Raw genomic sequence first — 26,694 nt, 5'->3', positions numbered from 1 at the left:
TCAAACTTCGTAATCATATGCTCGTGGTGCCTCCGTGCCTGCGCAGGGTTTGAGATTCTGCATGTCAAAAACAGATTTGATTTGGGATCTTTAAAAAATATATCTCATTTTTACGTGTCGCTTAAAAGTTATCAACAAAATATTTTTAAAAAAATAGTAAGATATATCAATATTTCACTCACAACATACATGTTCAAATTTAACTTATAATGATCAAAATAAAAAAATTAACTTTGAATAGAACACGTAATTCATGGTTAAATTTATTTATTTTAACTCAAAATCCTTATATTATGGGACGGAGGGAGTAGTTTAGGTAACAGCACGCAAAAAAGGGAGGTTGAGTTAACTTAAAAAAAAACTCAGCCATTTAGATCAGTCAAAATACAATCTAGATATGTTTGATAATTTTTCGCACAAGCTAATACTAATACTAAAAATGATTATTTAAAATTATTCATGCACGATTGCGCGTGCAAGCATCATCCGAAGTTGATAACTGCCGCCTTGTTCATCATCCAGCCCTTGATCTCTCGCACCAGCTCGTCCTGGATCCACAAGGGCCCCATGGCGAGCTCGCACCTCAGCTCACGGATCGCCGCCGCGCTCCGGAGCAGGTACATGGCCAGCGCCCTCTGCGCCGTGCCGCCCTGGTAGTGCACCAGGTTGATCTCCCTCACCCGCCTCCTCAGGCAGGCCGGCGCCGCCAGCGGCGCCGCTCGTCGGCGCGGCGAGGACGCTGTGCCGGTTGTACCTGAGGAGGTGCTTGTCATGGAGCTCCTCCTCCTTGTGGTAACAGTATGCGCGGTAGCCGTCGTCGTCGTCGCCGTCGTCGAGAGGCTCTGGGTGGAAGACGAGTGACAACGCCTCCAGGTTTGGCGCGAGGTCGAGCAGCCTGATCAGTGCGGCGAAGATGGTGTCGTCGTCGTCGGGGAGGCATCCTCCTAGCTCGAGGCGGCGGAGGGCTGACAGGTCCGGGAGCGCCGCGAACGCGGCGGCGTCGTCGAGGCCGGAGCCGAGGCGCGCGGACGCGAGGTGGAGGTGCTCAACGCCGGCGAAGCGGCGGAGGAACGCGCTGAGCATGGCGAGCTCCGACCTCGACGTCACCTCGTCGCCGCAGATGTCGATCTTGCAGTAGGCGACCGTGACCGTCTCCAGCGAGACGCCGTGGCCGTGCTTCGTGGTGGTGACGAGGAAGAAGTCATCCGGCACTTCGCCACGGTACTCGAAGGCCTGGAGCTCCGACGGCGGCGACGCGTCGTCGTCGCCGAGGACGACGGTGTCGAGGCCGTGGCAGCACCGGAGAGCCAGCCTGCGTAGGCGCCGGAGCCCCGCCACGGAGAGCGCGCGGGCCTTGGCGTAGCAGGCCTCGAGCGTCAGGTCGGCGAGGCGCGGGCAGCCGGAGATGAGGCGCTGCATGCTCCTCTCGTGGTCGGGCTCGGTGACGTCGGCCAGGAGCAGCGTCTCGAGGGACGGCAGCGCGATGGCCGCCGCCGCCGGCAGAGCGAGCCGGACGGAGCCGAGCGACAGCGATCGCAGCGCCGCGCACGTGAAGAGCCCCCTCGGCACGCTGTACTCCTGCGGCTCGAACCGCCGCCTGTAAACGGCCATGGGATCCTTCTTGCCGTCGTCGGAGAGGACGTCGTCGTCGTCCTCGTCGTCGGCGTGATCCTCCTCTCCGCTGCTAGGGCTCTCGAAGAGAATGGCCTCGGGCGGCATCGTCCTCCACCGTCTCGACCTCGCATCTTCGGCGCCGGAGCGGCGGCGGCGGAGGGAGTAATCGCGGTGGCAGAGCGAGGGGCGGCCGAGGCGGAGGTCGAGCTCGACGCCGTCGGGGGCGGGCTGGTTGACGGCGTAGGCGATCCACTGGTCCACCGCGGGGGAGTCCCTGTGGGCGTAGCCGGCCATGGAGACGCGGAGCGCGCGCAGGGGGACGGCGGCGGCGTGGCGGTGGCGGGCGAGGAGGGCGGCGCTGACGGCGCTGGCGAACGGCGGCGGCGGCGGGTTGGGGTTCGGCGGGGGGCCCCACCCGGAGCTGTACCCGGCGAACTCGTCGTGGTCGACGACGGGGGCGTCGGGCTCCACGAGGGAGACGGTGTGGACGGCGGCGAACGTGTGGCACCACCGCGACGAGAGCACCGCCGCGCGCGCCGCCTCCTTCGCCGGGAGGAACGACAGGATGTGGCCGAGCACGCCGTCGCTCAGCGCGCTCAGCCGGTCGCCGTCGCCGTCGCCGCCGCAGCCGCAGCCGGCGGCGGAGGTGACGGCCATCTGGGGTTAGTCGCGAGATCTTCGTTAGCTTAATTTCTCGATACGAGTTGGAAACTTTTGGGATTTACGGTGACCTTTCTCAGCAATATACGAGTGCCCTTGTTTTACGAAAATTGAAGTACACCTCTTTGTAGTTTGTACTCGAATTTCTAATACAAATTGGACAACCTACGAAAATTATGTTTATTTCTCACGGTCTCTAGCTTAGGGTACAAATTTAACATCAACCTTCTGTAGCCTTATATATTTCCTTAATTGTTACGGCCTCTACGAGTATCTTGATATTCAAATACAAAAGGTTTTTTTCACATAAAACCCTAATGGTATAATTTTCATATGGACAAACATGTATATTTCTAGTGAGTGTGTAGATTTTAGGCGCCTAAAGTTTCAAAAAATTTAGTAAGTTTTTTCAACCCTCGGATGACAATTTAGTAAGTTTCAAAATTTCGTTGCAAAGTGGTAGTCACGTGATAACTAAATCCCCCGACAGATTTAATACGTATCGTTTTTCTGACCGAGGCCCACGTTGTCCACGCGATTCCACCCCCAAGCAGAACCCGGCTTGGTATTGTGCCTCGCCGATGGCGCCGCGCCGCAACAACTACTTCGAGCAGGAGTGCTCCTTCCTCCGGCCGGCCAGAACCTTACTCCGCACGCGATACCTCGCCGGCGACGCCTGCAACTACTCCGAGCAGGACTTCCCCCATCCAGAGCAGGAGAGGACTTTGGTTGTGATAGCAATATGAGACAAAGATCAATGCTAGGGAAGGGAGAAGAGGAGAGAAGACGTGTGGTGCTTAATACTTGATACCTCGCAGCCAACCATGATACCTGATACCTTACAGGTGCCCGGTACCAGGTCTGATACCTATGGGTACCAGCCATGATACCACAGGTACTAAGCATGATACCTACTAGTACCATGTCTGATACCTGGGTATCAGCCATGATACCTACAAGTACCAAAGTATGATGATACCACTAAAATGTCACCGTAATAAAGAACTAAAAATCATGTGTTTATCAAGAGAGAGTTGAATAAAAACTAATAAAGGAAATATATTCCAGGAAAAAGCCATCATAGCTGTAGAAACACCCACAAAACATGCAGAACCCAAAATCAAATGTAGAACTAGACAACACAGGAGCTTGGAAGTCGCAAGCCTAGATCTGGGTGTACGGATCCACACCACAAGAGGTCTCTTGTCCTTGATGACAGTGACCTCGTCGAGAATGGCCACCTCCTAAAATGTGATGGGTAGCTCCGCCTCCATCATGTGCTAATTGGGCACCTACCTCACTAACAGCTTCACGATCTCCTCCTCTACTCCGCCCACACCTCCACCAGCAGCAATGGCGGTGGCGGTGATGTCAGCTTCCTCCACGCCCGATGCACCATCCCGCAAGACCAGTCGCTGTCGTCGCCTCCGTGCTCCATGAGGGTGGTAGAGAGAGAGAGAGAGAGGAAAGGGGAAGAGATGAGAGGATAAGGTTGAATAGGTAGTGTGGGGAGTGAGAGATATTTACTGGTAGTAGTTATCCCGTGCCTACGGAATACTGTTGAGTAGTTTTTTTGATATGGTTCTCATCACTAGCTAATTCATACTATATTACTTATCACTCTTGAATGATTGCACAATAAACTATTCTCACATACAAAAACCAACAAAATTACATGAAATAGACTTTTGAGTCATAAAAATATATAAAAATCTCGAGAAAAATATTCAAACTTATATAAAAAGACAATAAAATCAGATATATATATATAACAACAAAATTGCAGTAACAACAATGAACTGAATTGCAAATTGCATAGCACTGCAGTTTCAGGCTTAGCAATATGTAGTTTTAGCTTCCCCTAGAACCTAACAAATCACATTCTAAACAAATTAAAATATAGAAATTACCAAGGTAACGGAAGGAGTTACCATGACACTAGGTTTTGAATCGTGCATATGTCTCTGATTTACTTTGAAAGAACGTGCCATGTGCTTCAAACTCAATAATACATTCATCATAAAATATAAATATATATTTACAATTTTTCTATATATTTTTCTCCCAAAATTTGAACATATGTAATTATAATACAATCGTAATTTAATTACATTGTAACTTGTACTGTGTAACTTTCATATAACTTTGAACTGTTAGATTTGTTTTAAGATTCGTGTAAAGAAGAAAAAAAGTCAAAGGCATAAACACATGTGAGAGGATTTGTTCCTACAACCTCCATTTCACGGAAACTACTATGTTATAGAGGGATTTTTCAAAGTTACGTAGAAGTTACACTATAATTATATACAAGTTACAATATAATTACACTATGATTGTATTGTACTTATATCTATCAAATTTCTGGAAGAAAATTTATTGAAAAATATATAGGTGGTCCCTATATACCTTTTTTTTTAAAAAAAATAAGGTTGAGGTGAGGAATAAGTATGATTGGTTGAGATGAGAAACTATCTAAACAAATTAATCCAGTGATGTTTGTGACTAGTTGGGATGAGTAAGTAGATGCATAAGTTGTTTTAAAAAAATCAAATAAATTTATTTTTCTAGTTTTTAGTAATTAGTACTCAATAATCATATGTTAATCATGTTTCTAATACAGATTTGCGTGTGGCTAATCATCAGTTTCAAAACACACTTTAGAACGGGCTCTAAAAGTAGCTAGCTATATATTTTGAGATAGAGGGAGTAAGTAACAATGTTCACCACTTAAATTAGAACATGAACTAAAATATAGTTAATTACACACAAGTGTAATGTCATGAAAGCTTTCTTCATAACAAATTTGGCTATATATGTTATTTTGGTTATTTGGTATATCCTACATCAATTTAAAACGACATTCTTTTATCACTGAAGAGAACAAGCTAGAAAAAAAACCCCGCATTTTATTTGCAACACACAACTTATCAAGACCTTGATTAATTTCAGTCACTTGCAAGTTTGCAATCCATCTCTCCTTAATTTCATCGCCGCTCAAGCGGTAACACTCTAAAGCATCGCATACCACTCTCAACGATCCATCTCTCAACCCTACGATTAATGTGATCGCGCATCCTCTCGTTCCCTCCATCGATGCGCACCTCCTCGAGGCAAATCGCGTTCTCCGCGAAGAACTTGATCAGCGCGACTCCAAGCCAGCTGCGCTCGTCGTTCCGGAACTGGATCCCAACCCTTGTCAACGAGCTTCGCAAGCAGGCGAAGGATCGGCCGCTCAATCCATGGATGTCACCGCCGGCATCGTCCAGGCTTTGGTTCATGCAGGAGATCTTGGTCGGCGGCGATGGCGGCGGCTTCGGCCAGCCTCGCCGGCGGGCGATGCGGCGGACGGACTCGTCGAGGTCCGCCTGCCAGCGCCTCCGCAGGACGTCGCGGCAGTACCCGCCGTTCTTGGTGGAATCCGGTGGCACCGTGCTGAGGCGGAGCACGAGGTCGCGGAGGTTGGGGCAGCAGCGGAGCAGGTTGGCGATGGCCACCGTGACGTCTCGCTCGCCGGGTCGTGCAGCGCGGCGACGTCGAGGCGCTCGACGCCATGGAGCGGCGGGAGGAGGATGCCGTTGCCGTTGCCGGCGACGGCGATCTACTTGAGGTAGGTCACCTTCAGCTTGAGGGACTTGACGCCGCGGAAGTTGTGGAGGAAGCGCCAGAAGCGCGCGCGGAGCACGGTGGTGGTGTCGCGGTAGTGGTGAGGTCCGTCGTCGTGGAGGAAGTGCAGGTCGGCGCGTTCCATGCCCGCCGCCGGCGAGATGAGCGTGAACCGCCGCGGCAGCCCTGCGTACTTGAACGATCGAAGCCTCGGCGCGTCGATCTCCATGGCGCCCTCGCAGTCGCTGGCGTCGTCGTCGCCGTTGTGGTGGCTCCCGTGGCCCCTGCACTTGGCCAGCACGAGCGCGGTGGCCGTCGGGAAGCGGAGGCGGGCGCAGCAGCCGTCTTCTTTCGTCCCGGCGAGGAAGACGGACTCGAGGTGGACGGTGGCGAGCGCCGGCGCGGAGTCGATGATCCCCTGCAGGTCCTCGACCTGCACGACGCACAGCCGCAGCCGCAGCGTCGTCAGCCGCGGGAGCGCCGCGCCGGCGGAGAGGGAGACGCCGCCGCACCCGGTGAGGTCGAGCAAGCGGAGCGTCTGAGTCGACGGCTGGGTGCTGCCGCCGAGGGAGAGGCGGAACTCCCCTTCTTCCATCTCCGTGACCTCCCTGTCGGACGACGGCCCGTCGGCGGACCTGACGGCGGCGACGCGGAGCTCCTCGACGCGGCGCGCCGCCGGGTGGGACACCACGCCGGCGACCACGTCGTGCCTCCTCCCCCAGTCCTCCGCGTCGCGGTGCAGGAACGCGTCGGCCGTCAGCTGCACGGGGAGGCGCTCCGTCTCCACGTGCATGGTGAGCCTCCTGACTTGGCCGCCGCCGGCGGCGGCGAGCGCGGCGTGGGCGGAGCGGACGAACGCGTCGCGGATGGAGAAGAAGTCGTCGCGGCGGCGGATGAGGACGGCGAGGTTGACGGCGCCGGTGGAGCGCCAGAGCGAGCGCCAGCGGGAGGAGAGGACGCCGGTGGACGCGGCCTCCCTCGCCGGCGCGAAGTGGAGGATGCGCTGGATGAGGTCGTCGGGGAGATCGGAGATGCGGTCGACGGCGGCCGCCATCGTCGTCGATCTTGATCGATACGCAGATCGATGTTTCCGATGGGATGCTTGGGGTCGGCGAAACAGAATTTTGGGCTGGGCTGAGTACTGAAGCCCTATGAGCTTATGTGGGCCTCAATTTCCTAGTGCAATGCTCGTGGCTTTGCAGGGGTTTGTATGGAGAAAACAAATTCGATTTCCGGGGGTTTTAAGACGTACTTAGTTCAAATTCTTTAATTTGGTCGTCAAAAAAATACTTTTAATTTGCAGTTTTTTCCAAGTTACCTTACGAGTTTTAATAGTAATACTATCGTCTAATATTTGTCTCAGATCATTGTCAACATATTGGCGAGATCTCGCTATTTAGGAGGGTTGAGATGTTCTTACCCTGTCCAAAAAAGTTCCAGAAAAACTAAATTTCTTCAAACTAAATTAAGTACCTGCAAACTGCTTCAAATTGAAATATAATTTATTCACAAATTCAGTTTCCTTGCTGAGAAGTTAGAGCTATCTCGGGAGGGCTAAAAAATTCATCCTAGCCACTCCATAGTAATATTAACTAGTCCTCTAGTCTATCAAGATAAGGGGTGTAAAACGGCAAAATTTACTACAGGACACTCAAAATTTGTATAATTTACTGGTAGACATCGTAAAAACGTGTCACGACTGAAAGACACTCTAAAAAACTGGTAATTTGCTGAATGACACTTTCATGGTTTCACCTCAATTGAAGAGAGAAATTCTTCAAAAAGACGAGAATGTCCCTATGGTCAAAAGATTTTGAGCAGAGACTGGAGCGACGATGAAATATGATGTATACTAGTGAAGTACTTGGGGTGATGCTAAATTTGGAGTTGCATGATTTCTAAACTTTTACTCTAACATTGTGTTTGAAGCATGTGATTCTAGGGACATTCTTGTCTTTCTCAACAATTTATCTCTCTAATTGAGTTCAAAATGTTCTCTAGCAAATTACTAGTTTTTTAAGATGTCTTTCAGTCGTAACATGTTTTTTCGATGTCTATCAGCAAATTACATAAATTTTAAATATCCTATAGCAAAATTTACCGAGTAAAAAACACAGCATGACGAGAGCGATCTCTATGCTGGTAATGGTGTGTCATCAGTCTTTCCCACAGTCATTGGTAGAGGCTGGATTTTATACCATGGCTGTGTGGGGGCTAGGGGAAAGGAGAAAGCATTTCATCCTTGTGAGATTTATAGAGGATGGTTATTAGGGCAATAAAAGCAATGAGTTTCACAAAACAAAGACAGAGGAGGAGGTTGTAAGAAAGACCTTGTCAATGCGAATGAGAGAACATGCCGGAAAAAAAAGGTATGTCTGGAGAGGTGCAAACGAGAGTTGTATGTGGAAATGCAATTCAAAGGCAATCATTTATTATTATCTAATCCTTGATAGACACTTATGCTACAGGAAGGGATACTATTGTTGGGCTACATCAAAAGCATGGGCGATTTGTTGAGAGCGTGGTGGCGGTGGAAGTATGCCATAGATCCAAGAGGAGAGATTAGGCTGGTGTGTCCCTTCGGTAGTGGCCTATGCAAAGGAGGCAGACCTGACACAACGGAGATGCTCAGGGTTGGGCGGGTCCTAGTAACGTCTACATGGAAGAGTCGGGAGAAGTGGAAGGGGATGTGATGACCGACAAGGTAGATAGGTACCTACAAGAATTGCAGAATCAACGGCTAGGTGGCTGAGGCAGTGGAGGAAGGAAGGGGATGTGATGACCGACAAGGTAGATAGGTACCTGCAAGAATTGCAAAATCAACGGCTAGGTGGCTGAGGCAGTGGAGGAAATCGAGGATAACGGCAATGTAGATCCATGACAGATGGCAACTCCCACGAGGGGAAGATGGAATGCTATTGGTGACGATTCCTCAACAAATAAGATGAGTGTTTGGGGACAACCTAGTGGCTGAAATTTTGCAACCAAACCTAAACCAAAGCAAACCTTTTTCCATATATATCCAAACTACCCGCGGGCTGAATCCAATTTGAGTTTGAAATTTTGCAGCCCAAACCAAACCTAACCTTTCTCCATCTATATCAAAACTGCTCCAATCCATTAGGTGCTTCAACCACTCGAAGCGTTACCACACTAAAATTCTGTCTATTAAATCCATCCGCCGATGCACCAATGTTGTGTTGTGCGCAATAACAACTAGAGTCTAGAGGTGGTTTCAGAGGAGAAAGATAAAATAGGTGGTGAGGAATAAATAAGAACAATGGCAGCAAATAGACAAACCCATATATGCTTTAAAACAAAGAAAAAAAAAGAGAGAAATCAAACTTGGACATGACCAAATATAATCCATGGTTACGCAAAGCAGCATCATATCAACCAATGTTGACAATGGCCGCCTTGTTTATCACCCAGCCCTCGAGCTCGCGTGCCAGCTCGTCCTGGATCCACAAGGGCCCCATGGCGAGCTCGCACCCGAGCTCACCGATCGCCGCCGCGCTCCGGAGCAGGTACATGGTCAGCGTCCTCTGCGCCGCGCCGCCCTGGTAGTGTACCAGGTTGATCTCCCTCACCCGCCTCCTCAGGCAGGCCGGCGCCATGGCGCCGCCGCCGCTCGTCGGCGCGGCGAGGACGCTGTGCCGGTTGTAGCTGAGGAGGTGCTTGTCGTGGAGCTCCTCCTCCTTGTAGTACGTGCTGTACAGCTTGGCGTCGTCGCCGCCGTCGAGAGGCTCCGGGTGGAAGACGAGCGACAGCGTCTCCAAGTTTGGGGCGCGCTCGAGGATCCTGGTCAGCGCGGCGTAGATGGCGTCGTCGTCGTCGTTGGGGAGGTATCCTCTTAGCTCGAGGTGGGAGAGGGCTGAGAAGGTCGGGAGCGTCGCGAACGCGGCGGCGTCGTCGAGGCCGGAGCCGAGGTGGGCGGACTCGAGGTGGAGGTGCTTCGCGCCGGCGAACAGGCGGAGGAACGCGCTGAGCTTGGCGAGCTCCGGCGACGACGTGACCTCCTCGCCGCAGATGTCGATCTTGCAGTAGGCGACGGTCGACGACGCGCCGCCGTGGATGGTGAGGAAGGTGTCGTCCGGCACGAAGCCCCTGTACTCGAACGCTTGGAGGCGCGGCGGCTCCGACGACGCGCCGACGGCGACGGTACGCAGGGCGTGGCAGCAGCGGAGGGCCAGCCTGCGGAGGCCGGCGACGGTGGTGAGCGCGGTCACCGTGGTGCAGGCCTCGAGCGTCAGGTCGGCGAGGCGCGGGCAGCCGGAGATGAGGCGCTGCACGTCGCTCCCGGCGTCGGAGATGTGGGCGAGGAGCAGCGTCTCGAGGGACGGCAGGGCGATGGCCGCCGGCGGCGCGAGCAGGCAGTGGCCGAGCGACAGCGAGCGCAGCGCCGTGCAGGAGAAGAGCCCGCTCGGGACGGCGTGCACCGCCGGGCGTAGTCGTATCCCCTGGCGGACTTCTCGTCGGAGGAGATGACGTCTTCGTCGTCGTCGTCGTCGTCATCGTCACAGCTCTGCGGACTACAACTCCGACGCGGCCGCGGCGGCGGCGCCGACAGCGACGGCGACCGCGGGCAATACATATACGATGGACTCAGACCCAGATTGGCATCTTCGATGGACACATATTCCACGGGGGCCCTCGACCGCCACCGCCGCCGCCGTTTGCGGCTCGCATCTTCGTCGTCGTCGTCGTCGTCCTGGTCGGCGTGGTCCGCGCTCGCGCCGCGGCGGCGGAGAGAGTAGGCCTTGTCGCAGAGCGGCTCGCGGCGGAGGCGGAGGTCGAGTTCGAGGCCAACGGCGGGGTCGGCCTGGTTGACGGCGTACGCGATCCACTGATCCACCAGGGAGGCGTCACCTCTGCCGTACCCGACGGTGGAGACGCGGAGGGCGCGCAGGGGCGGGATGCCGCCGCCGCGCCACCGGCGGTGGCGGGCGAGGAGGGCGGCGCTGACGACGTTGGTGAAGGGCCGCGGCTGGTTGGGGTCCGGCGGCGGGCCCCACCCGGGGCTGTACCTGGCGAGCTCGTAGTGGTCGATGACGGGGGCGTCGGGCTCCACGAGGGAGACGGTGTGGACGGCGGCGAACGTGTGGCGCCACCGCGACGAGAGCACCGCCGCGCGCGCCGCCTCCTTCGCCGGGAGGAACGACAGGATGTGGCCGATCACGCCGTCGCTCAGCGCGCTCAGCCGGTCGCCGCCGCCGGGCATCGTCTGGGGTTGGTCGAGATCCATCGCGACGCGGACGGTTTCGTTTGATGGCGACATATTTGAGGATTTTTCGGGGAGATGAACCGACTGGGGCTTTTCCGATACGAGACGGTTTGTTTGCGGTGGGAAATTTTTAATCACTCGAATGGATATCCACCCATTTAATGTAAATCTAAATAGTTACAAAAAAATTTAAAAAATATTAAAAAATACATCAATATGTAATATATCACTTCATAGAAATTAATTATAAATTGATCTATCTTATCAATTTTTTAAAAACTTTTTTATAACTATTTAGTTGACATGTAATAAACGGGTGGACATTTACTTGAATGATTAGAATCCGTCTATGTTTGTGGTCCACGATTCGGATTCGGAATCGGTGTTGTGCTCCACGATTTAAAAGAAAGACCAACAACACCCGGTGAAAATCGCACTAACAGAAATCCGAGACTTCCTCAACCAATCGCACAACACGAACACGATGAACGCCACCGTCGCATCACCGTCGGAAAACGCCGCCACCGTCACCGTCGCGTCGCTGGACGAGCTCCGCGAGGTGGCCGAAAATGATCCCCGCGCATCGGAGGAAGGGGGACTGCGCGTGGAGGTCACCGGCGTCCGCGTCAGCCAGGCGGAGGAGCTGCACGCGCTCGTCCGCGACCGCGTCGAGGCGAAGCTCTGGAGCGTCGGCGTCGGCGAGGCCGACGCCGCCATGGCGGCGCTCAGGTCCGCGGCCGACGGCGCCGCCCGCCTCGTGGAGCTGAGCCGCGCGCTGGACGCCGTCGTGAGGGACACGGAGGACGGCGTCCCGGTGCCGGCCACGGGGCCCCGCGTCACGCTGCTGAGGGAGCTGGCCCGCGACGTGTCCGCCCAGCGGCCGCCGCCGTTCCTCCCGTGCAGGTACGCCATCGCCGGCGCCGACGCGGTGGACATAGCGAGGCAGGCGAAGGCGCTGAGCTACCATCGGTTCTCCGGCGACAGATGGACGTCGCCGGAGTCGCTGGAGTGCTCGATGGACTACTTCCGGCGGACGGTGGAGAAGGCGAGGGCACGGAGCGCTGCCCTGTTGGGGATGACCATCCCGTTCGAGGATCCTCCCATTGTTATCCACATCCTCGAGGCCTCAAGTTGGGAAGCCAGATATTACTCCAGTTCATCAGAACGTAATGTGTAACCCTCATTGTAAATATGTTGATTCAGATAAATATCGCTACAATTCATTTATTCGTACACTTGTCATACGAATATGCACAAAATTAAAATTATATCATCATCGTCACGTTTTTCGTCATCATATAGACCAAAATATCTCTAAACGTAGGACCCACATGTCAATTCTATCTTCTTTTCTTTTCAATTGCTGCTGCCGGTGAGGAGGACGCTGGCTAAGGAGGAGAATGAGTGAGGGAGGCTGATGACGTGGCTGTGTGCGATAGCGGATTGCCGCCAATGGGAGGAGGTCAACGGCAACGATGGCTCTTGAGCCCTCCCGCTCTGAATAGGGGAAGGTCGAAGAGGATGGCGAAGACGGCGATGGCTCCCAAGCTCTCTCGCCGAGGATGGGAGTGTTGGGGAATAACCCCATACTTAGAATGTGTTTGCAATCCTATGTTCCCAGTGCTGTCTTTGCTTTATGATAGATGGATAGGTACCTGTCATCCAAACAAATCAATTGGTGTCTCTTGTTTCTTTTACTGGAAAATTGGTGTCTCTTGATTGTTAATTTTTCTAATGTACATACCCTTTATAATTCATCCTTCTCACTTCAATCTGTATTTTTGCTTAACATGCCATAGCTTGCAGCTTGAATGATGCAGCTAAATCTCTACAAAAGGCTGTACAACATGAATATCAAGGTATACCTGTTGATATGATGAATCTTTTCTGAGTCTAAGATGCAAACCTTCTCATTTCAGTTTGAGTTAATCCTTGCATTCCTGACGTAACAATTATTACTTTAGTACTTTGATCTTTAGCGTAACAATTATGTGAAGAAGTATGTATTTACTTTTATATAAACTGGGGTATTCACATGCACTATACATTGAGTTAAGTTTCTCATGGATGATGAAAACTTGAGCATTTAGACTTTATTTTTCTCTTTTCTACTCAGGCTGAGCAAAGGAGAAAGGACATGGACTATTGCTGCTGGAACACATATACTTGATGATCAAATAGATTCTTGTTGAACTGAAATTCAATAAACATATGCAGTTTTTACTTTAATCCTTTGTATATTACTAATTTAAATGTGTAAGAGCTCATTTGTACTGAATGTTGAAGGGCTGGAAGTAATTTTGATGGAAGAATTGATGTGTTGTTGTGTTGCTAGATCATAAATTGGTAAAAATACAAGTTCAGTTTAGCAATCCATTTGACATGTGGATTGTATTATGGTTTTATTTTTTTTTGTCTTCAAAGATAATTATTCTGACGGTACCAACGTGGTTTTTCTGACGGTTGCCTGCCAGAATTTAGATGGCAAAAACCTGACGCCAATGGAATTTTTATGTGTTCCACCCACATGAATAAACCGACAGAATTGTTATTTCTGTAGGGAAATCGATAGAAAAATCGAATTTCTCCGTGGTGATTTTTCTATCGGTCCACCCATAGGAAAATAATTTCTGACGGTATAATGTATTTTCCTGACGGTTTTAGGCCTACAGGGTAGCTCGTAAGTCTGGTAGTGTCTCCATCGTATTCCGTGCGAACGCTTTTCAAACTGCTAAACGGTGTGTTTTTCGTAAAAAGTTTCTATACGAATGTTGCTTAAAAAATATATTGATCTATTTTTTTAAAAAAAATAGCTAATACTTAATTAATTATGCGCTAATGGACCGCTCCATTTTCCGTGCACACTGTGCATTTTGGGCGAAAAGTCTAACGGGCGATCGATCGCCCCTAGCAATCATCCCCTCCTCCTCCATGTGGTTTCCTTTTTTGGCACCGCATTACATTCCTTTTTTAGTAAATTTATGCACCTAAAATTTGTACACCTCAAGTTTACACATCTAAAATTTATACACCTAAAGTTTAGAGACCCAAAGTTTATAACTCAAAAGTTTATATATCCGATTCAAATTTGAATTTGAATTCAAATATTTTTTATATATAGTATTTTCTATACATCTAAAGTTTATAGACCCAAAGTTTATAAGTCAAAAGTTTATATACCCGATTCAAATTTAATTTGAATTCAAATATTTTTTTATATATAGTATTTCTATATACCTAAAGTTTAGAGACCGAAAGTTTATAAGTCAAAAGTTTATATACCCGATTCAAATTTGAATTTGAATTCAAATATTTTTTTTATATATAGTATTTTCTATACATATAAAGTTTAGAGACTCAAAGTTTATAAGTCAAAAGTTTATATACCCGATTCAAATTTGAATTTGAATTCAAATATTTTTTTTATATATAGTATATTATACATCTAAAGTTTATAGACTCAAAGTTTATAAGTCAAAAGTTTATATACCCGATTCAAATTTGAATTTGAATTCAAATATTTTTTTATATATAGTATTTCTATACATAAATTTTTCTAACTTTATTTTTTTATTTTTTTTAAATGGAGGAGCAAGGGCGAGAGGAGCGTGTTGGGGGGGATGGGGGTGATCGCCCGCCCATTAGCCACACCCCATTTTAGGAACCCAGAATTACAAACACAGTCTTAGGGTGTTGTATAAACTAATGCATAAAAGGACAAAAATATCCCCAATAGGATGTTGTACGTATATAGCAAATAAGGGTAAAAATATAATTTCTAGTTACATATAAATAAAATGAGCCCTCCAAAGGGAAAAAGAGGGGATCTCTCCCCCCAACCGATTCCATCCATCTCTCTCAGCCTTTTATCATCTTCTTCTCACCTCCTCACAGAACCAAGCTTGGCTCCCTCCCTTTAAAGGGATGCCCTTCACGAGAAGCCTTGTCCCGAGAAGGATGAAAAGTACCCGTAAGTGCATTATGGGCCTGTTTGGGGGAACGCCAGCCCCCTTCTGCGGCCGGTCGCGCCCATCACTGCCCCCGGGCGGGTGGCGTCGATGGCGGGCCCCTGCAGTCATCTGCGGCGTCGCCGAGGCGACACTGCCGGCGTCAAGTGCCGTAGCCCCGAGCGCGCCAGGTTCACGTGCTGCTTCGTCCGACGCGTCGCTCAGGCTCTCTGCGATGCACCGCGCATATGCATGGTCATGTTCATGTTCACGCGGTACAACAGCAGCCAACCATGCGAATGCTGAAATGCATGACCCTGTTCACGTGGGGTATTAGGACATGTACAACGGTCTTTCTTAGTGGTCTCTCTCTATTGTCATGCAAGTAAATTTAATGACATGGGAGAAAGAGAAAGGGGTATGGTTGTTATGCATGACAACGGCTCAAAGTCGACTCTTAGCATTTATTAGAGCAAATTTTGTTGCATGGTGGTGAAAGAAAGGAAAAGAAAGTAATAAAAAGTATTTTGATACATTAATGATTAGAGACCATATTGTCTCTAACTATTGTAAGATGGCTAGTCTCTAGATAACGTAGAGCTCATATCTGACTCTACCTTTGTACATGTCCGACTAGGCGATGCCACGTCGGCCAGGAACGGTACGCGCGACGTGGATTTTTGCGAAAAAGCCCTCCGGTTCGCGCGTAATTAGACAGAGGTCCCTGTCAAACAGTATTCCCTGAGATGTAATTTTACTTTTGGGCCCTTATGAAGGCCAGATATTCCATGCGAAGGATAGAAAAATCGCCAATTAGGACCGCGCTGTAAAACTTGAAAATGAGGGGCTTTTTCGAAAATCTACGCGCACTAACCCACTAAAAAGCCCTCCGGTTCGCGCGTAATTAGACAGAGGTCCCTGTCAAACAGTATTCCCTGAGATGTAATTTTACTTTTGGGCCCTTATGAAGGCCAGATATTCCATGCGAAGGATAGAAAAATCGCCAATTAGGACCGCGCTGTAAAACTTGAAAATGAGGGGCTTTTTCGAAAATCTACGCGCACTAACCCACTCAATCCCCAGCCCTAGCCGCCGCCGCCGCCCTCCCTCTCGTCCCGCGCCCTCCCTCTAACGCCGCCGCCGCCGATGCGCCTGCCGTCGCCGCCCCTCCCTCTCCCTCAGCCATCCTCATCCGCCGCCGCCGGTCCACTCACCCCCCCTCCACGCTCTCCCTCTCCCTCTCTCTCTCTCTCTCTCTCTCTCTCTCTCTCTCCCGCCGCCGGCACCGAGCGCCACGTCCGTCCTCCCCTCGCGGCGCCGGCGCCGAGCGCCACCTCCGCCTCCCCCTCGCGCTGTCGCCATCGCCGTCCCCGTCGCCGAGCGCTACCGCCTCCGCCGCCTCCTCCGCCTCCGCCTTGCGCAGTTGCGCCGCCGCCTCCACCTAGCCCTAGCCACCGTGAAACCCTAGCCTACGCCTCCGTGAGCGCCTCGGCTTCCGCCTCCGCCGCCAAAATCCTAGCCGTCGCCGCCTCCGCCTCCGCGAGCGCCTCCGACTCCGCCCCCAAGCCCTAGCTGCCGCAGACGTCGCCGTTGCCGAGCGCCTCCCCCTCGCGGCACGTCGTCGTCGTCGTGGAGCGCGCCACCTCCGCCTCACGCCACTGCTGCCGCCGTCGCTGCCGACCGCCGCCTCTGGCCGCCAGCGTTTGAATCCAGCCTCCATGTGGTCGGAGGATGCGAATCTGACCGCCCCCGTCCGCCGGCGGCTACCACCACGGCCGATCCCCTTCTCCCATTGCAGAAATCAATGCCGCCACGACCACTTCCAGCGCGGCGGAGTCATGCTCGCCCCTGTCCCGCTGCTCTTCCTCGCCTGCGTTACATGGCCCTGATGGACCTTCAGGTGAGCTCTGGCTTCATCTTGTTCAGAGAAAATGTCAGAACAGTAGAAAACTAGATATGGGTTGCAGCTTACTAGGCAAGTATGTCATGTTGTTTTTCTTGTGGTTGGTTGGTTTGCAGGAGAGGAATGAGAGGCTTTTCTACAAGCTCCTGATCAACAACGTTGAGGAATTGCTCCCCGTTGTGTACACGCCCAGAAGTACGGGTCAATCTTTATTCTTTAGACGACCACAGGGTCAAGAGAAGTATGTTTCTTCCATCATTTTCATCTGTTGCTCATTTCTGTTGGTCGTTTGCCCCTTCACCTTATGTTTGCTTTTACTTCTTTTGAAAAAAACTTATGGCAGAAGTTGGAGCTGTAAATAATTTTCAGTTGTCTAGAATGAGGTGCTTTTGTGCCGGGGGAGAATGTTCGAGTTACTGAGGAACTGGCCAGAGGAGAGCATTCAGGTTATTGTTGTTACTGATGGTGAGCGCATTTTAGGTCTCGGGGATCTTGGTTGCCAGGTCAGTAAATTAGTCCTGACATTTGTGCTTTGCTAAGGATCCTTCATGCCTTTGGATTGTTTAAAGTGCTATTACTTTGCTGCTTAACATGAGTGTTTTTTTCCATGTGTGTTGAAAATTGCAACATATATAGGGTATGGGAATCCCTGTGGGAAAGCTTGCACTATACACAGCCCTTAGAGGTGTCCGGCCTTCTGCTGTAAGTTATTTACATTTCAATTGTTTTCTTCAGCAATGAGCAGAATAGCAGATTGATGTAGTATTTTCTCCTCTCCTCACACTCGTCATGCTCGCCACTGTCCCACTGCTCTTTCTCGCCCGCGGCGTCTGTCCAATGTAATGCGGCGTTGCCATCTAGCAGACCATCGGATCCATAGAGCAGTAAACATTCAAGTCTTCCCTTCAGTTAACTTTCTGTACATGTCGCCATGTCTCTGAACATTCGGTCTGACCAATGCAGTTTGCGTCGTGAAGAGCGCTTACAGCTCCAAAGTCCAGGAGAGCCTTGCCGCCGGCCGGCGTGGCCATTGGCACAGTCATAGTGCTCCTCTTCTGTGGCTGCTCCCGGGGTATTTGTTATGATGCCAAGCTGATCCTGAAGAAGGGAGTACATGCATGAATGCCATATTCGTCGTGCTCACCGGCTTGCTGTAAGTTTCTCGGCCATCCTCCTAATCAATTCAGTTGCATTGTTCTCGTGATTGACAAATGATTTCCTTGTTAGAAAGATTATGAGTATAAAAGTTTTTAGGATTGAAAAAAATAATATCATCATGGAATTTTCAATTAGTTATTTGGTGACTGATAAAGTGGTCTTTACCCATTGGAGTCTTTTGATTTTGTGCTGATTTAAACTTTTCTGCCTATTGTCAACTTGAATGACTTGGGTGATCTATAACATTTCCTATATTATTAATTAGTAACATTGTCATAGATGATGGAGCAGAATAGGTCCTGAAGGGGTAGGTGGGATCGACGCATGAGTCTAGGATTCTCAGCCAAGAAATCAAAGACAACCATTGGACAATGTAAGTTGTTTTCATTGCAAAACTTGAGGCCCTTTACAATTTTGTGAAGTCTTTCAAACATAGTCTTATTGTATAGATTTCATTCTGATAATTGTGTACTCTACACTTCAATGGGAGTCTGCTAAATGAAAAAAAATTAACGTACAGAAAGAGGCCATGATAATAATGAATAGTCCTTTTACCCTGCCAATAATATTTTGGTTTATTTCCAATTAACCAATGTTAGAATTATTAAACACATACAATAGCTCTGGTCATTGAATACATTTAGTCCATCTATCCATTGAAAAGGCTTTAGCTGCAACAATGTTAGAATTGCCCAGTGAAAACAATGTTAGAATTATTAAATAGCACAGTAGTTTATATACTTTTCACTCAGATGGGTAATTGCATTTTGTGCTAACAATTTCAGTATTCTTCAGATGGACCATCTTTTGCATGTCAAATAAAGGAGTAGTTTGTTTTGTCTCACATCTATATTTTAGCATTTTAATTTTTAGAATCTGTTTCTTTTAGGATGCATAATAAAGGTTTGCTGCACTTCTAATGAAGAAAAACTTTGTCACATCTATATTAGTGTCATTTTATTAAAGCTTTATCTTTTCTCACTCTTTAATTTCCCTTTATACTAGCATGTTTTCTTAAGAACCTGGCAAAGAATTCCATCTCTAAATGAAGACCAACTTCAGAAAGTCGTCATTCTAGATTACTCAATGCAATCAACAGTTTAATTTTGATAGTTCTAATTTTGTCCAGAATGACACTGAGAAGTTGCACATTGATTTTGCTGTCTTTTCTGCTTGCAATATTTCCATGTTCTGAAAGCCAATGTTTGATTTCGAGTGGTTTGTTTTTCCATTTGTTCCAGCAGCAATGAAAAGACAACAAACCTCTATGCATTCTAGATGTGATAAATGCAATCAGCATAGGTAACAGTTTAATGGAGCTGTGACACCTTTGTGGTAAGTCTTGCACTCTTTCTTTCGCGTCTTACTTCAATAAAATAAATATATATTTGCCGATCAAATTAAACCTCTGTAGACCATGCATATTGTTTGTGGCTACTAGCTTAACAAGTTAATAGTTTTGGTTGTGTACACCTGCTCTATGGATGTACAAGCCAGGTTTAATCCATTATCTAAAAAAAAAGTTAGACAATAAAGATTGTCATATAGTTAACCTCAAAAAGAAAAAGATAGTCATATTGATGCTTTTATACATTCAAAGTTGCTTTCTTAGATAATTTTGATGGAGTTTTCTATGTTGATCACACAGTCAACCCATTCTTGGCGATCAATTTACCTATTACCAATTAATGTTGGAGTACAGTACTTACAGATGGTGACTAATTTTGCTTGCATTTCCTGATGCTTTTGTTATTCCTTTCCACAAGCTCTATCAGCTTATAAAAAGCAACCACCCATGACAATTAATTCAGTCAAGGATAACAATAGTAGCAATATGTAACAATCATGCACAATATTATATGTTCTGCTCTGGTGGTTGCAACATGGTATATCTCATGATCTTATGGGCCATTCAGAGTTGGCTCTGAATTTTCTTTCCGGAAAGCTGGTTTTGAAATTCAGAGAACAAAATCAGCCATATATACAGAGCTTATTATAATTCTATTTGTGTTTGGAAGGAAGTATATGAACAGGAACCAGGTGCTGATTATGTTCTTCAGTTTGTTTCAATGGTCATTGCACATATGTATTTTTAGTAATGCGTAGACCGGTAATTCTAAGCAAGTACAGGATTCATTTACTATCCGTGCTGATAAGTTAATTAAGCTAAAAATGGGAATATGAAGCTTTAGGATGTTTACTCATTGATTATTATGCAAGCTGAGTCTACTGGGAAAAACCGCAGCATTTTCTAGGAATTAAAAACATTACATATGTCAATTTCCAGTTCACTGCATTACGTGCAATCAATGGGAATAGTACCATATTGCAAAACACCTTGCACCCTTCAAAACCAAACCTTTTTAACCAACAATACAGCCACTATGTATTTTTGCTCCCACCATATTTGACTTGATTTTATAATTATTTCCTATATCATACCTCACATCATACTCATACCTATGATTTGAGACACTCCTACTGTCCTATCTTAACATATATAGAAAGCAATATTTATAAGAGAAAACTACAAGATTAGAATATACAAAAATTTATGCTAAACTTTGGCAGTTATTCTTTCTGCTCATTGAATCATTAAAGTACTTTCAAGTGATCCTAGCTCTGAATACTTCAAATTATCACTTATCTTTTTAGCTGAGATATATTTTCTTACTTTAGTTACTTCTTGCTTTAGATTATCTGTACAAACAACACCTTCATGAGGTTAATTGCACTCCAAGAAGTTTAACACTTCCTTTAGCTCTATAATTATGCACAGATTTTTCAATTTAAATTCACCTTTGAGAGACTATTCTTGTGATTGAAATTTTTTGGGAAGTCAATATTTCCCCCAGTTCATTGAGTGTGGTATAGGCAAATGTGGTTGCATCATTTTGCCATGGATTTTATCATCTGAGAACATGCATACTAGAATTAGGCTTCGTATCTTTCAAGTTTTCTCTAAGGTTAATTTAAGATTAGAACTACCATGTACCTTTGTATGTATAGAATTTTGTTTTTTCCACCTCAAGCCCTTTGTGTCTGCTTCCTACAAAGTAGTAAGTACCATGTTTCTCTGTTGAAAATTTAAGGTCATATGTACATATTCATTTAACCCTGGTGTTTATTTAATATCCATAACAGTGAGTGTGTGCATGAACTTTGTGATCCACTATAACAACCATTTAATACTTAACTTTATCATCGCTTACAATGCATACCTAATTTTTAACCCTGCCTTCTGCACCTTTAGTTATTACTGCATTCCCAAATTTCACTCACATTATTCTAACACGGTGTACTGAAACTATGAAGGAACTAAAACATAAATACATACCTGCAAATTCATTTTGCAACATATTTTGCAGCTATAATTATGGATCCACCGACATTCTCCATGGTCAAGCTGACCACGGCAAATCAACACTACGTGGTAAACTTAACAACAAATATCTTATTCACCATATAAACTAGCCTACATAGAACAATGCTCATACATGATTTCAATTGTGCAGTCCAAGTGTGATCACACGAGCATAGATTCTGCACGCCAAGGGGAATCTAATCTATAGTTGCCCTTCCGCCCAGACGAGCCAGCGCTAGCCACCAGCACCATCCCCTCCACTCATCGCCATCACCAGCAACCAGTCTTCTCCAGCGATCCAGAACAAGCTAAAAAGGTAATTTTTTTTTCATTGGAACTGCTTCTTCCACTCTTACCAGATCTGTGGTGCACCGACCAATATGAACAGCGAGGCGCGTCGCAACGAACAAGTTCTACTCGCGTTTTTCCTTTGTCTGTGTTCACCCTAGCCACTCCTCAATCCATCGTCAGGACCTTCCGTAGTCCCTCTCCCTACCCCATACCCACCATTTATAACCGATTCACCACCTTTCCACTTACCCCTCCAAGTCTAATCCCACGTCTCCATCAATTCTAAGCAGATCTCATGTACCAACATTTCATCTTGCAGATCCTACTTTCACAGTCATTATTAATGGATTTACTTCCTGTATTTTTCGATTCCTGCTTTATCCATTCCTGAATCGCTAATAGATGACCACTTTTATGTGGTAGCATGTAGAGATCCCGGCAATTGAAGCTCTTGCACACTAACCATCGCAAGTCGTAATTCAGGTACAATCTATCACCATATACTTCTCTGCAAGTGCTTTAACCATCAGGCAGTAAAGAGAATTGAATATAGATAGGATCTCCTTAGGCTAAACAGCCCATGGATTTGTTGTTTGTTTAGCAAAAAGAAAACCCTAAAAAACCAATCTCAATTCAGCTCATAGAGTTTACGCCATACTCAAGTTTAGACCATGCTTATACTATCTGTATAAAAAAAAAGGAGAGTGATGGGCTCAGATATTTGTGAGATATAGATCTGAAACTTTATTGTAAACAATATATTATTTTGCCATTTTCCACTGTCTATAGGCCTCTCACATATGAGATAGAATCACTTTGTTACATCAACGGAAATAGTCCCATCTTGCTATTAGCGACCAAAACACTTGCATACCAGTTCCACCCCTGAAAAGAGGTCTTTTTAACACACACTAAAACCATAGCTATTATTGCACTCACGTTCATCGGCTTTATTCCTTAGTTATTTCCTGTATCGTTCCTCACATTATAAAACTCATACTTACAATTTCTAACCCTCCTACTCTCCTATATTAACATGTCAAAAAAATTTATAACAGAAGAAAAGCAACACTGAGATATAAAAAATCTTTCATAAGGTTTGCTACTTATTCTTTTTTCTCATTCGATCTACGAAACTACTCCTAGCTAATCTTCACTCTAAATATTTACTTCAAACTATCATTTCTCATTCTATCTGACATATGTTTTCTTCTTTCGCTTACTTCAGCATTGTCTCTACAAACAACACACTACACTACACTCAATATAGTTCAATACACTACACTTACGATTTAAATTCACATTCCATGAACTGTTCCTACAATTGGATTTTTTACCTGTGTTATTTTTCCCTCGATTGTATTCAACGCACTTTGATTTAGTGTGCTAGCATCATTTCTACATATATTTTATCATCCCTCAACGTAGGTTATAGAATTCGCCTTCGTAGCTTTTGCATTTTTCTCTATACTAGAAAAAAATGCCCGTGCGTTGCAACGGGTGAAGTCCATTTTAATCTTATTATTGTTATATGGTTTAGTTAAGATAAAATTCATTGTGGGAGTTCGCTTGGATATATATAGAATCATGAGCTGCAGTTAGGAGTTTAATCGTCTTAAGTTAACATGCAAGTTTTTTCAAACAGATTTCTTATATGATTCCTTCTGTATTACCAAAAGTGAAAGATCTTAAAAACGACTCAAATACGGATATGTATTTCCAAAAGCAAACGAATTTAAAAACCGACTCATATACGGATGACATACCAAAATACCGACAAAAATATCTTCAATTTTTATAATAGTAGAGATAGAGATAGAGAAGAGATATACATTATAACCAAAACATAAAATTAAAACCGACTCAAGCAAGGATGACGAACCACGAAAATATCTTCAATTTTTATAACAGACTCAAACACGGATAGCGGACCGCAAAAACATCTTCAATTTTTATAGCAGTACAGATTTATACGTGTTCCAATTTGGACATCCCGTCGAGCGTCAGGATCAAACGTTATTGTGGCTTTTTGGTTTGGATGCGGTGTCACATGTGCGAGCGCTGGATCAGGACACGGAGAAGAACTCAGCGAAATGCCAGACGGTTGTATCTGCGTTTGTTGCCAGGAATCTCCATGATCAGGACACTGGAAAGACACCCAGGAGATAACACAAACCCGTTCAGGAGACTGATGCGTGGAGACGGATGAAAAATTTACATGAAGTAATTACCGGAAACCTTGCGTATTTTTTTATTAGGTATAGAATTAGTTTAAAATTATAGCTATCATGTGATTTTGTATATATAAGATTCCCGTTTCCTGTACCTCATACTCCCTATATATTGCTTATTTCCTCCAACTTAATACGTACCATGCTTCTCTTTTTTAAATTTAGCCTCATATATGTATATTCATTTGCCCCTAATGTTTATTTAGTGTCCATAACAACAAATACATACATGAACCATGCAATCCACCATAATAACCATTTAGTACTTAACTTTGCCATCACTTACAATATATACCTTGGTTTTGTCCCTCCTTTCTTCATCTCTACTTATTACTGCATTCTTATATTTCACACACACTGCTCTAATAACATGTACCCGCACCATGGAGGAACTCAAACATAAATATATAGCTACAAATCCTTTCTACAACATATTTTGCAGCTATAGGGATGGATCCGCCAATATTCTCCACGGTCAGGCTGACCACAGGAAATCAGCACTATGTGGTAAACTTAGGACCAGCTATTTTGTTTACCTTATAAGATACCCAACACAAAACAGTGCTGATGCATCCTTTCAATTCTGCAGCGTGTTCCAAGCGCGATTACACGAACTTACCAGCTAGAAGATGAGCAAAATGTCAAGTTAGTGACAGCCCATGAGCTAGAGGTCAATATTAGAATACAGAAATCATCTAACAAGCTATACATGACAGAAGGATGGGAGGAATTCATAGAAGCAACTGGTTTGCAACTGGGAGAATATGTTGTTTTCAAGGCATTATCATCCTCAAAGATACATGTCATCGTGCTTAACAAAAACGGACATCTTAGATGCCCAGTTCCAGAAGATATCAGTGAATCAGAGGCTGCACCTAATCGCCCAGGTAAACAAAAAAACACCTGAGTACACAGTCTCTACAGAAAAAAAAATAATTATTACTCCCTCCGTCCTAAAATATAATAACTTTTGGCCATCAGGATTTGTCCCAAAATATAACAACCTCTCCACAAATATTCTCTTCCTAACCAATCATAACCCTCCACCATTCACTTTTCCTACCTACCTTCACTACTCATCCAATCACAACCCTCCATCATTCATTTCTACCTACTTTCTTAATAACCGTATCCAACTCTAAAACTTCTTATATTCTGGGACGGAGGGAGTACTACCCAACAACATATCCTAACACCTTCACTTATCGCTCTGCTTCCCTGTGTTTCTAACTCTGTTTGGTTCTTTCAATGCCATCCAACTTACAGTGAAAACCACAAAAAACAAACCAAACATCCAGCAACCCAACCAGCACAGGCTTAAACACTGTACTGCATCCACTTCCACAGGTACAAATACTTAACAACATATTTTTCCCAATTATGTTCATTACCATTTGTTTTCATATTTGCTTGGTTATTCATTCTCATCTCTTTTAACAGCCCCTTCAAAGCGCACTGTGAAAGAAATGTGTTTTTGCAGTAAAGGCACCAAGCTATCACTGAGGTGAAGAACTACATCAAGGACATTGCACAGTTCCTGCACAGGTCAAACAAATTTGATATCACTACCATAAACGCAACATTCATGAAACAAGACAGGGTGGTAAGGGCACTTATCTCCTACTGTTTAATTCATTTGCTTAATCAAACCCTAATAATCAATTCTCGTGGCAGTACTTTTCTAAGGAATTTTCAAGGAAGTACATTGCACCACTTGCACGGCGCAAGACATTAAAGATCAAAGTACAACTTGCAGGACACCCCTCATCCACCATGATCCTCCACAAATCAACAGACGATCGTTACAACTTGAAAGCGGGATGGGCCCATTTTGCAATAAAGAACAACATAGAGCTGGGATCACTTTGCATCTTCCACTTCTACAAAACGAACCAGCTGCAGGCAACAATCGATGTGCTGTGAAGATGGTGCCAATACAACCCATCCTATCATCTCTCTGCTATCATATAAATTTGCTGTCAAAATCTGCTAGCTTCTCTTAGACTGTCGGTTAGCCCTGCACCTCATAAGGCTACCATGCAAACTGCGCTTGTAAAATTGTTATGGCACCTAGGTTTATACACTATTAGAACAACCAGTTAAGCAACGTACTTATGTATGAACAGCTAAGTAAGTTAGCAGGGTATACGTCGCCTGCTATATTGCTTTCACGCTACCTCCTTTTCACTGTGTTAGTATAACCACCACCTTTATTTCTGTTCGTTTCGTCCGCGTGCAGGCGGCGCGACATTGGCGCGCCCCGTCGTCTAGTATATGAAATCAACAGCACGAGCGAGCGTCCGTGGCCAAGACCGGCTCACCGCCGCCACGTCGACCGCGCGGCTGCGTACGTGGCCTCCATGGCCATCTTCGTGCCGCCGCGGCCACGCCCGCCTCTGCCGTCCGCGCCAAGCTCCGCCGACTACGCTGGCAGCCCGCAGCTCCGCTGAGTCAGGCGTCGCGGTGGGGTCAGCCGGCGGGCCCCACCCGGGGCTGTACCCGGCGAGCTCGTAGTGGTCGACGACGGGGGCGTCGGGCTCCACGAGGGAGACGGTGTGCACGGCGGCGAACGTGTGGCGCCACCGCGACGAGAGCACCGCCGCGCGCGCCGCCTCCTTCGCCGGGAGGAACGACAGGATGTGGCCGAGCACGCCATCGCTCAGCTTGCTCAGCCGGTCGCCGCCGCCGCCGCCGCCGGC

At 46.8% G+C, this 26,694-nt stretch overlaps 1 protein-coding gene and 3 pseudogenes across 1 annotated transcript; 1 reads left to right on the top strand and 3 right to left on the bottom strand.

Annotated features, from left to right (window-relative positions):
* Positions 1–482: 482 nt before the first annotated feature.
* On the bottom strand, positions 483–2,271 carry LOC127753688 (uncharacterized; annotated as a pseudogene).
* A 2,907-nt stretch (positions 2,272–5,178) lies between these two features.
* LOC127755745 (uncharacterized) lies at positions 5,179–6,931 on the bottom strand (annotated as a pseudogene).
* Positions 6,932–9,036: 2,105 nt separating this feature from the next.
* Positions 9,037–11,305, bottom strand: LOC127755281 (uncharacterized; annotated as a pseudogene).
* Positions 11,306–16,140: 4,835 nt separating this feature from the next.
* LOC127755744 (putative B3 domain-containing protein Os11g0625400) lies at positions 16,141–26,166 on the top strand. The gene is given in 15 exon segments (XM_052281407.1): positions 16,141–16,948; positions 17,068–17,192; positions 17,295–17,454; positions 17,588–17,653; positions 17,816–17,835; positions 17,915–18,104; positions 18,389–18,482; positions 19,354–19,444; positions 21,478–21,542; positions 24,407–24,502; positions 24,585–24,882; positions 25,262–25,342; positions 25,436–25,492; positions 25,495–25,598; positions 25,670–26,166. Coding segments are annotated over 7 exon segments (942 nt in total). The 5' UTR covers positions 16,141–16,948; positions 17,068–17,192; positions 17,295–17,454; positions 17,588–17,653; positions 17,816–17,835; positions 17,915–18,104; positions 18,389–18,482; positions 19,354–19,444; positions 21,478–21,485; the 3' UTR covers positions 25,919–26,166.
* Positions 26,167–26,694: the final 528 nt, after the last annotated feature.

This window comes from Oryza glaberrima, chromosome 11 (assembly GCF_000147395.1).
Source record: "Oryza glaberrima chromosome 11, OglaRS2, whole genome shotgun sequence".
In the NCBI taxonomy this organism is placed as follows: Eukaryota; Viridiplantae; Streptophyta; class Magnoliopsida; order Poales; family Poaceae; genus Oryza; species Oryza glaberrima.
Note: the sequence above shows the minus strand (reverse complement) of the source record. Positions and strands in the feature narration are given on the sequence as shown.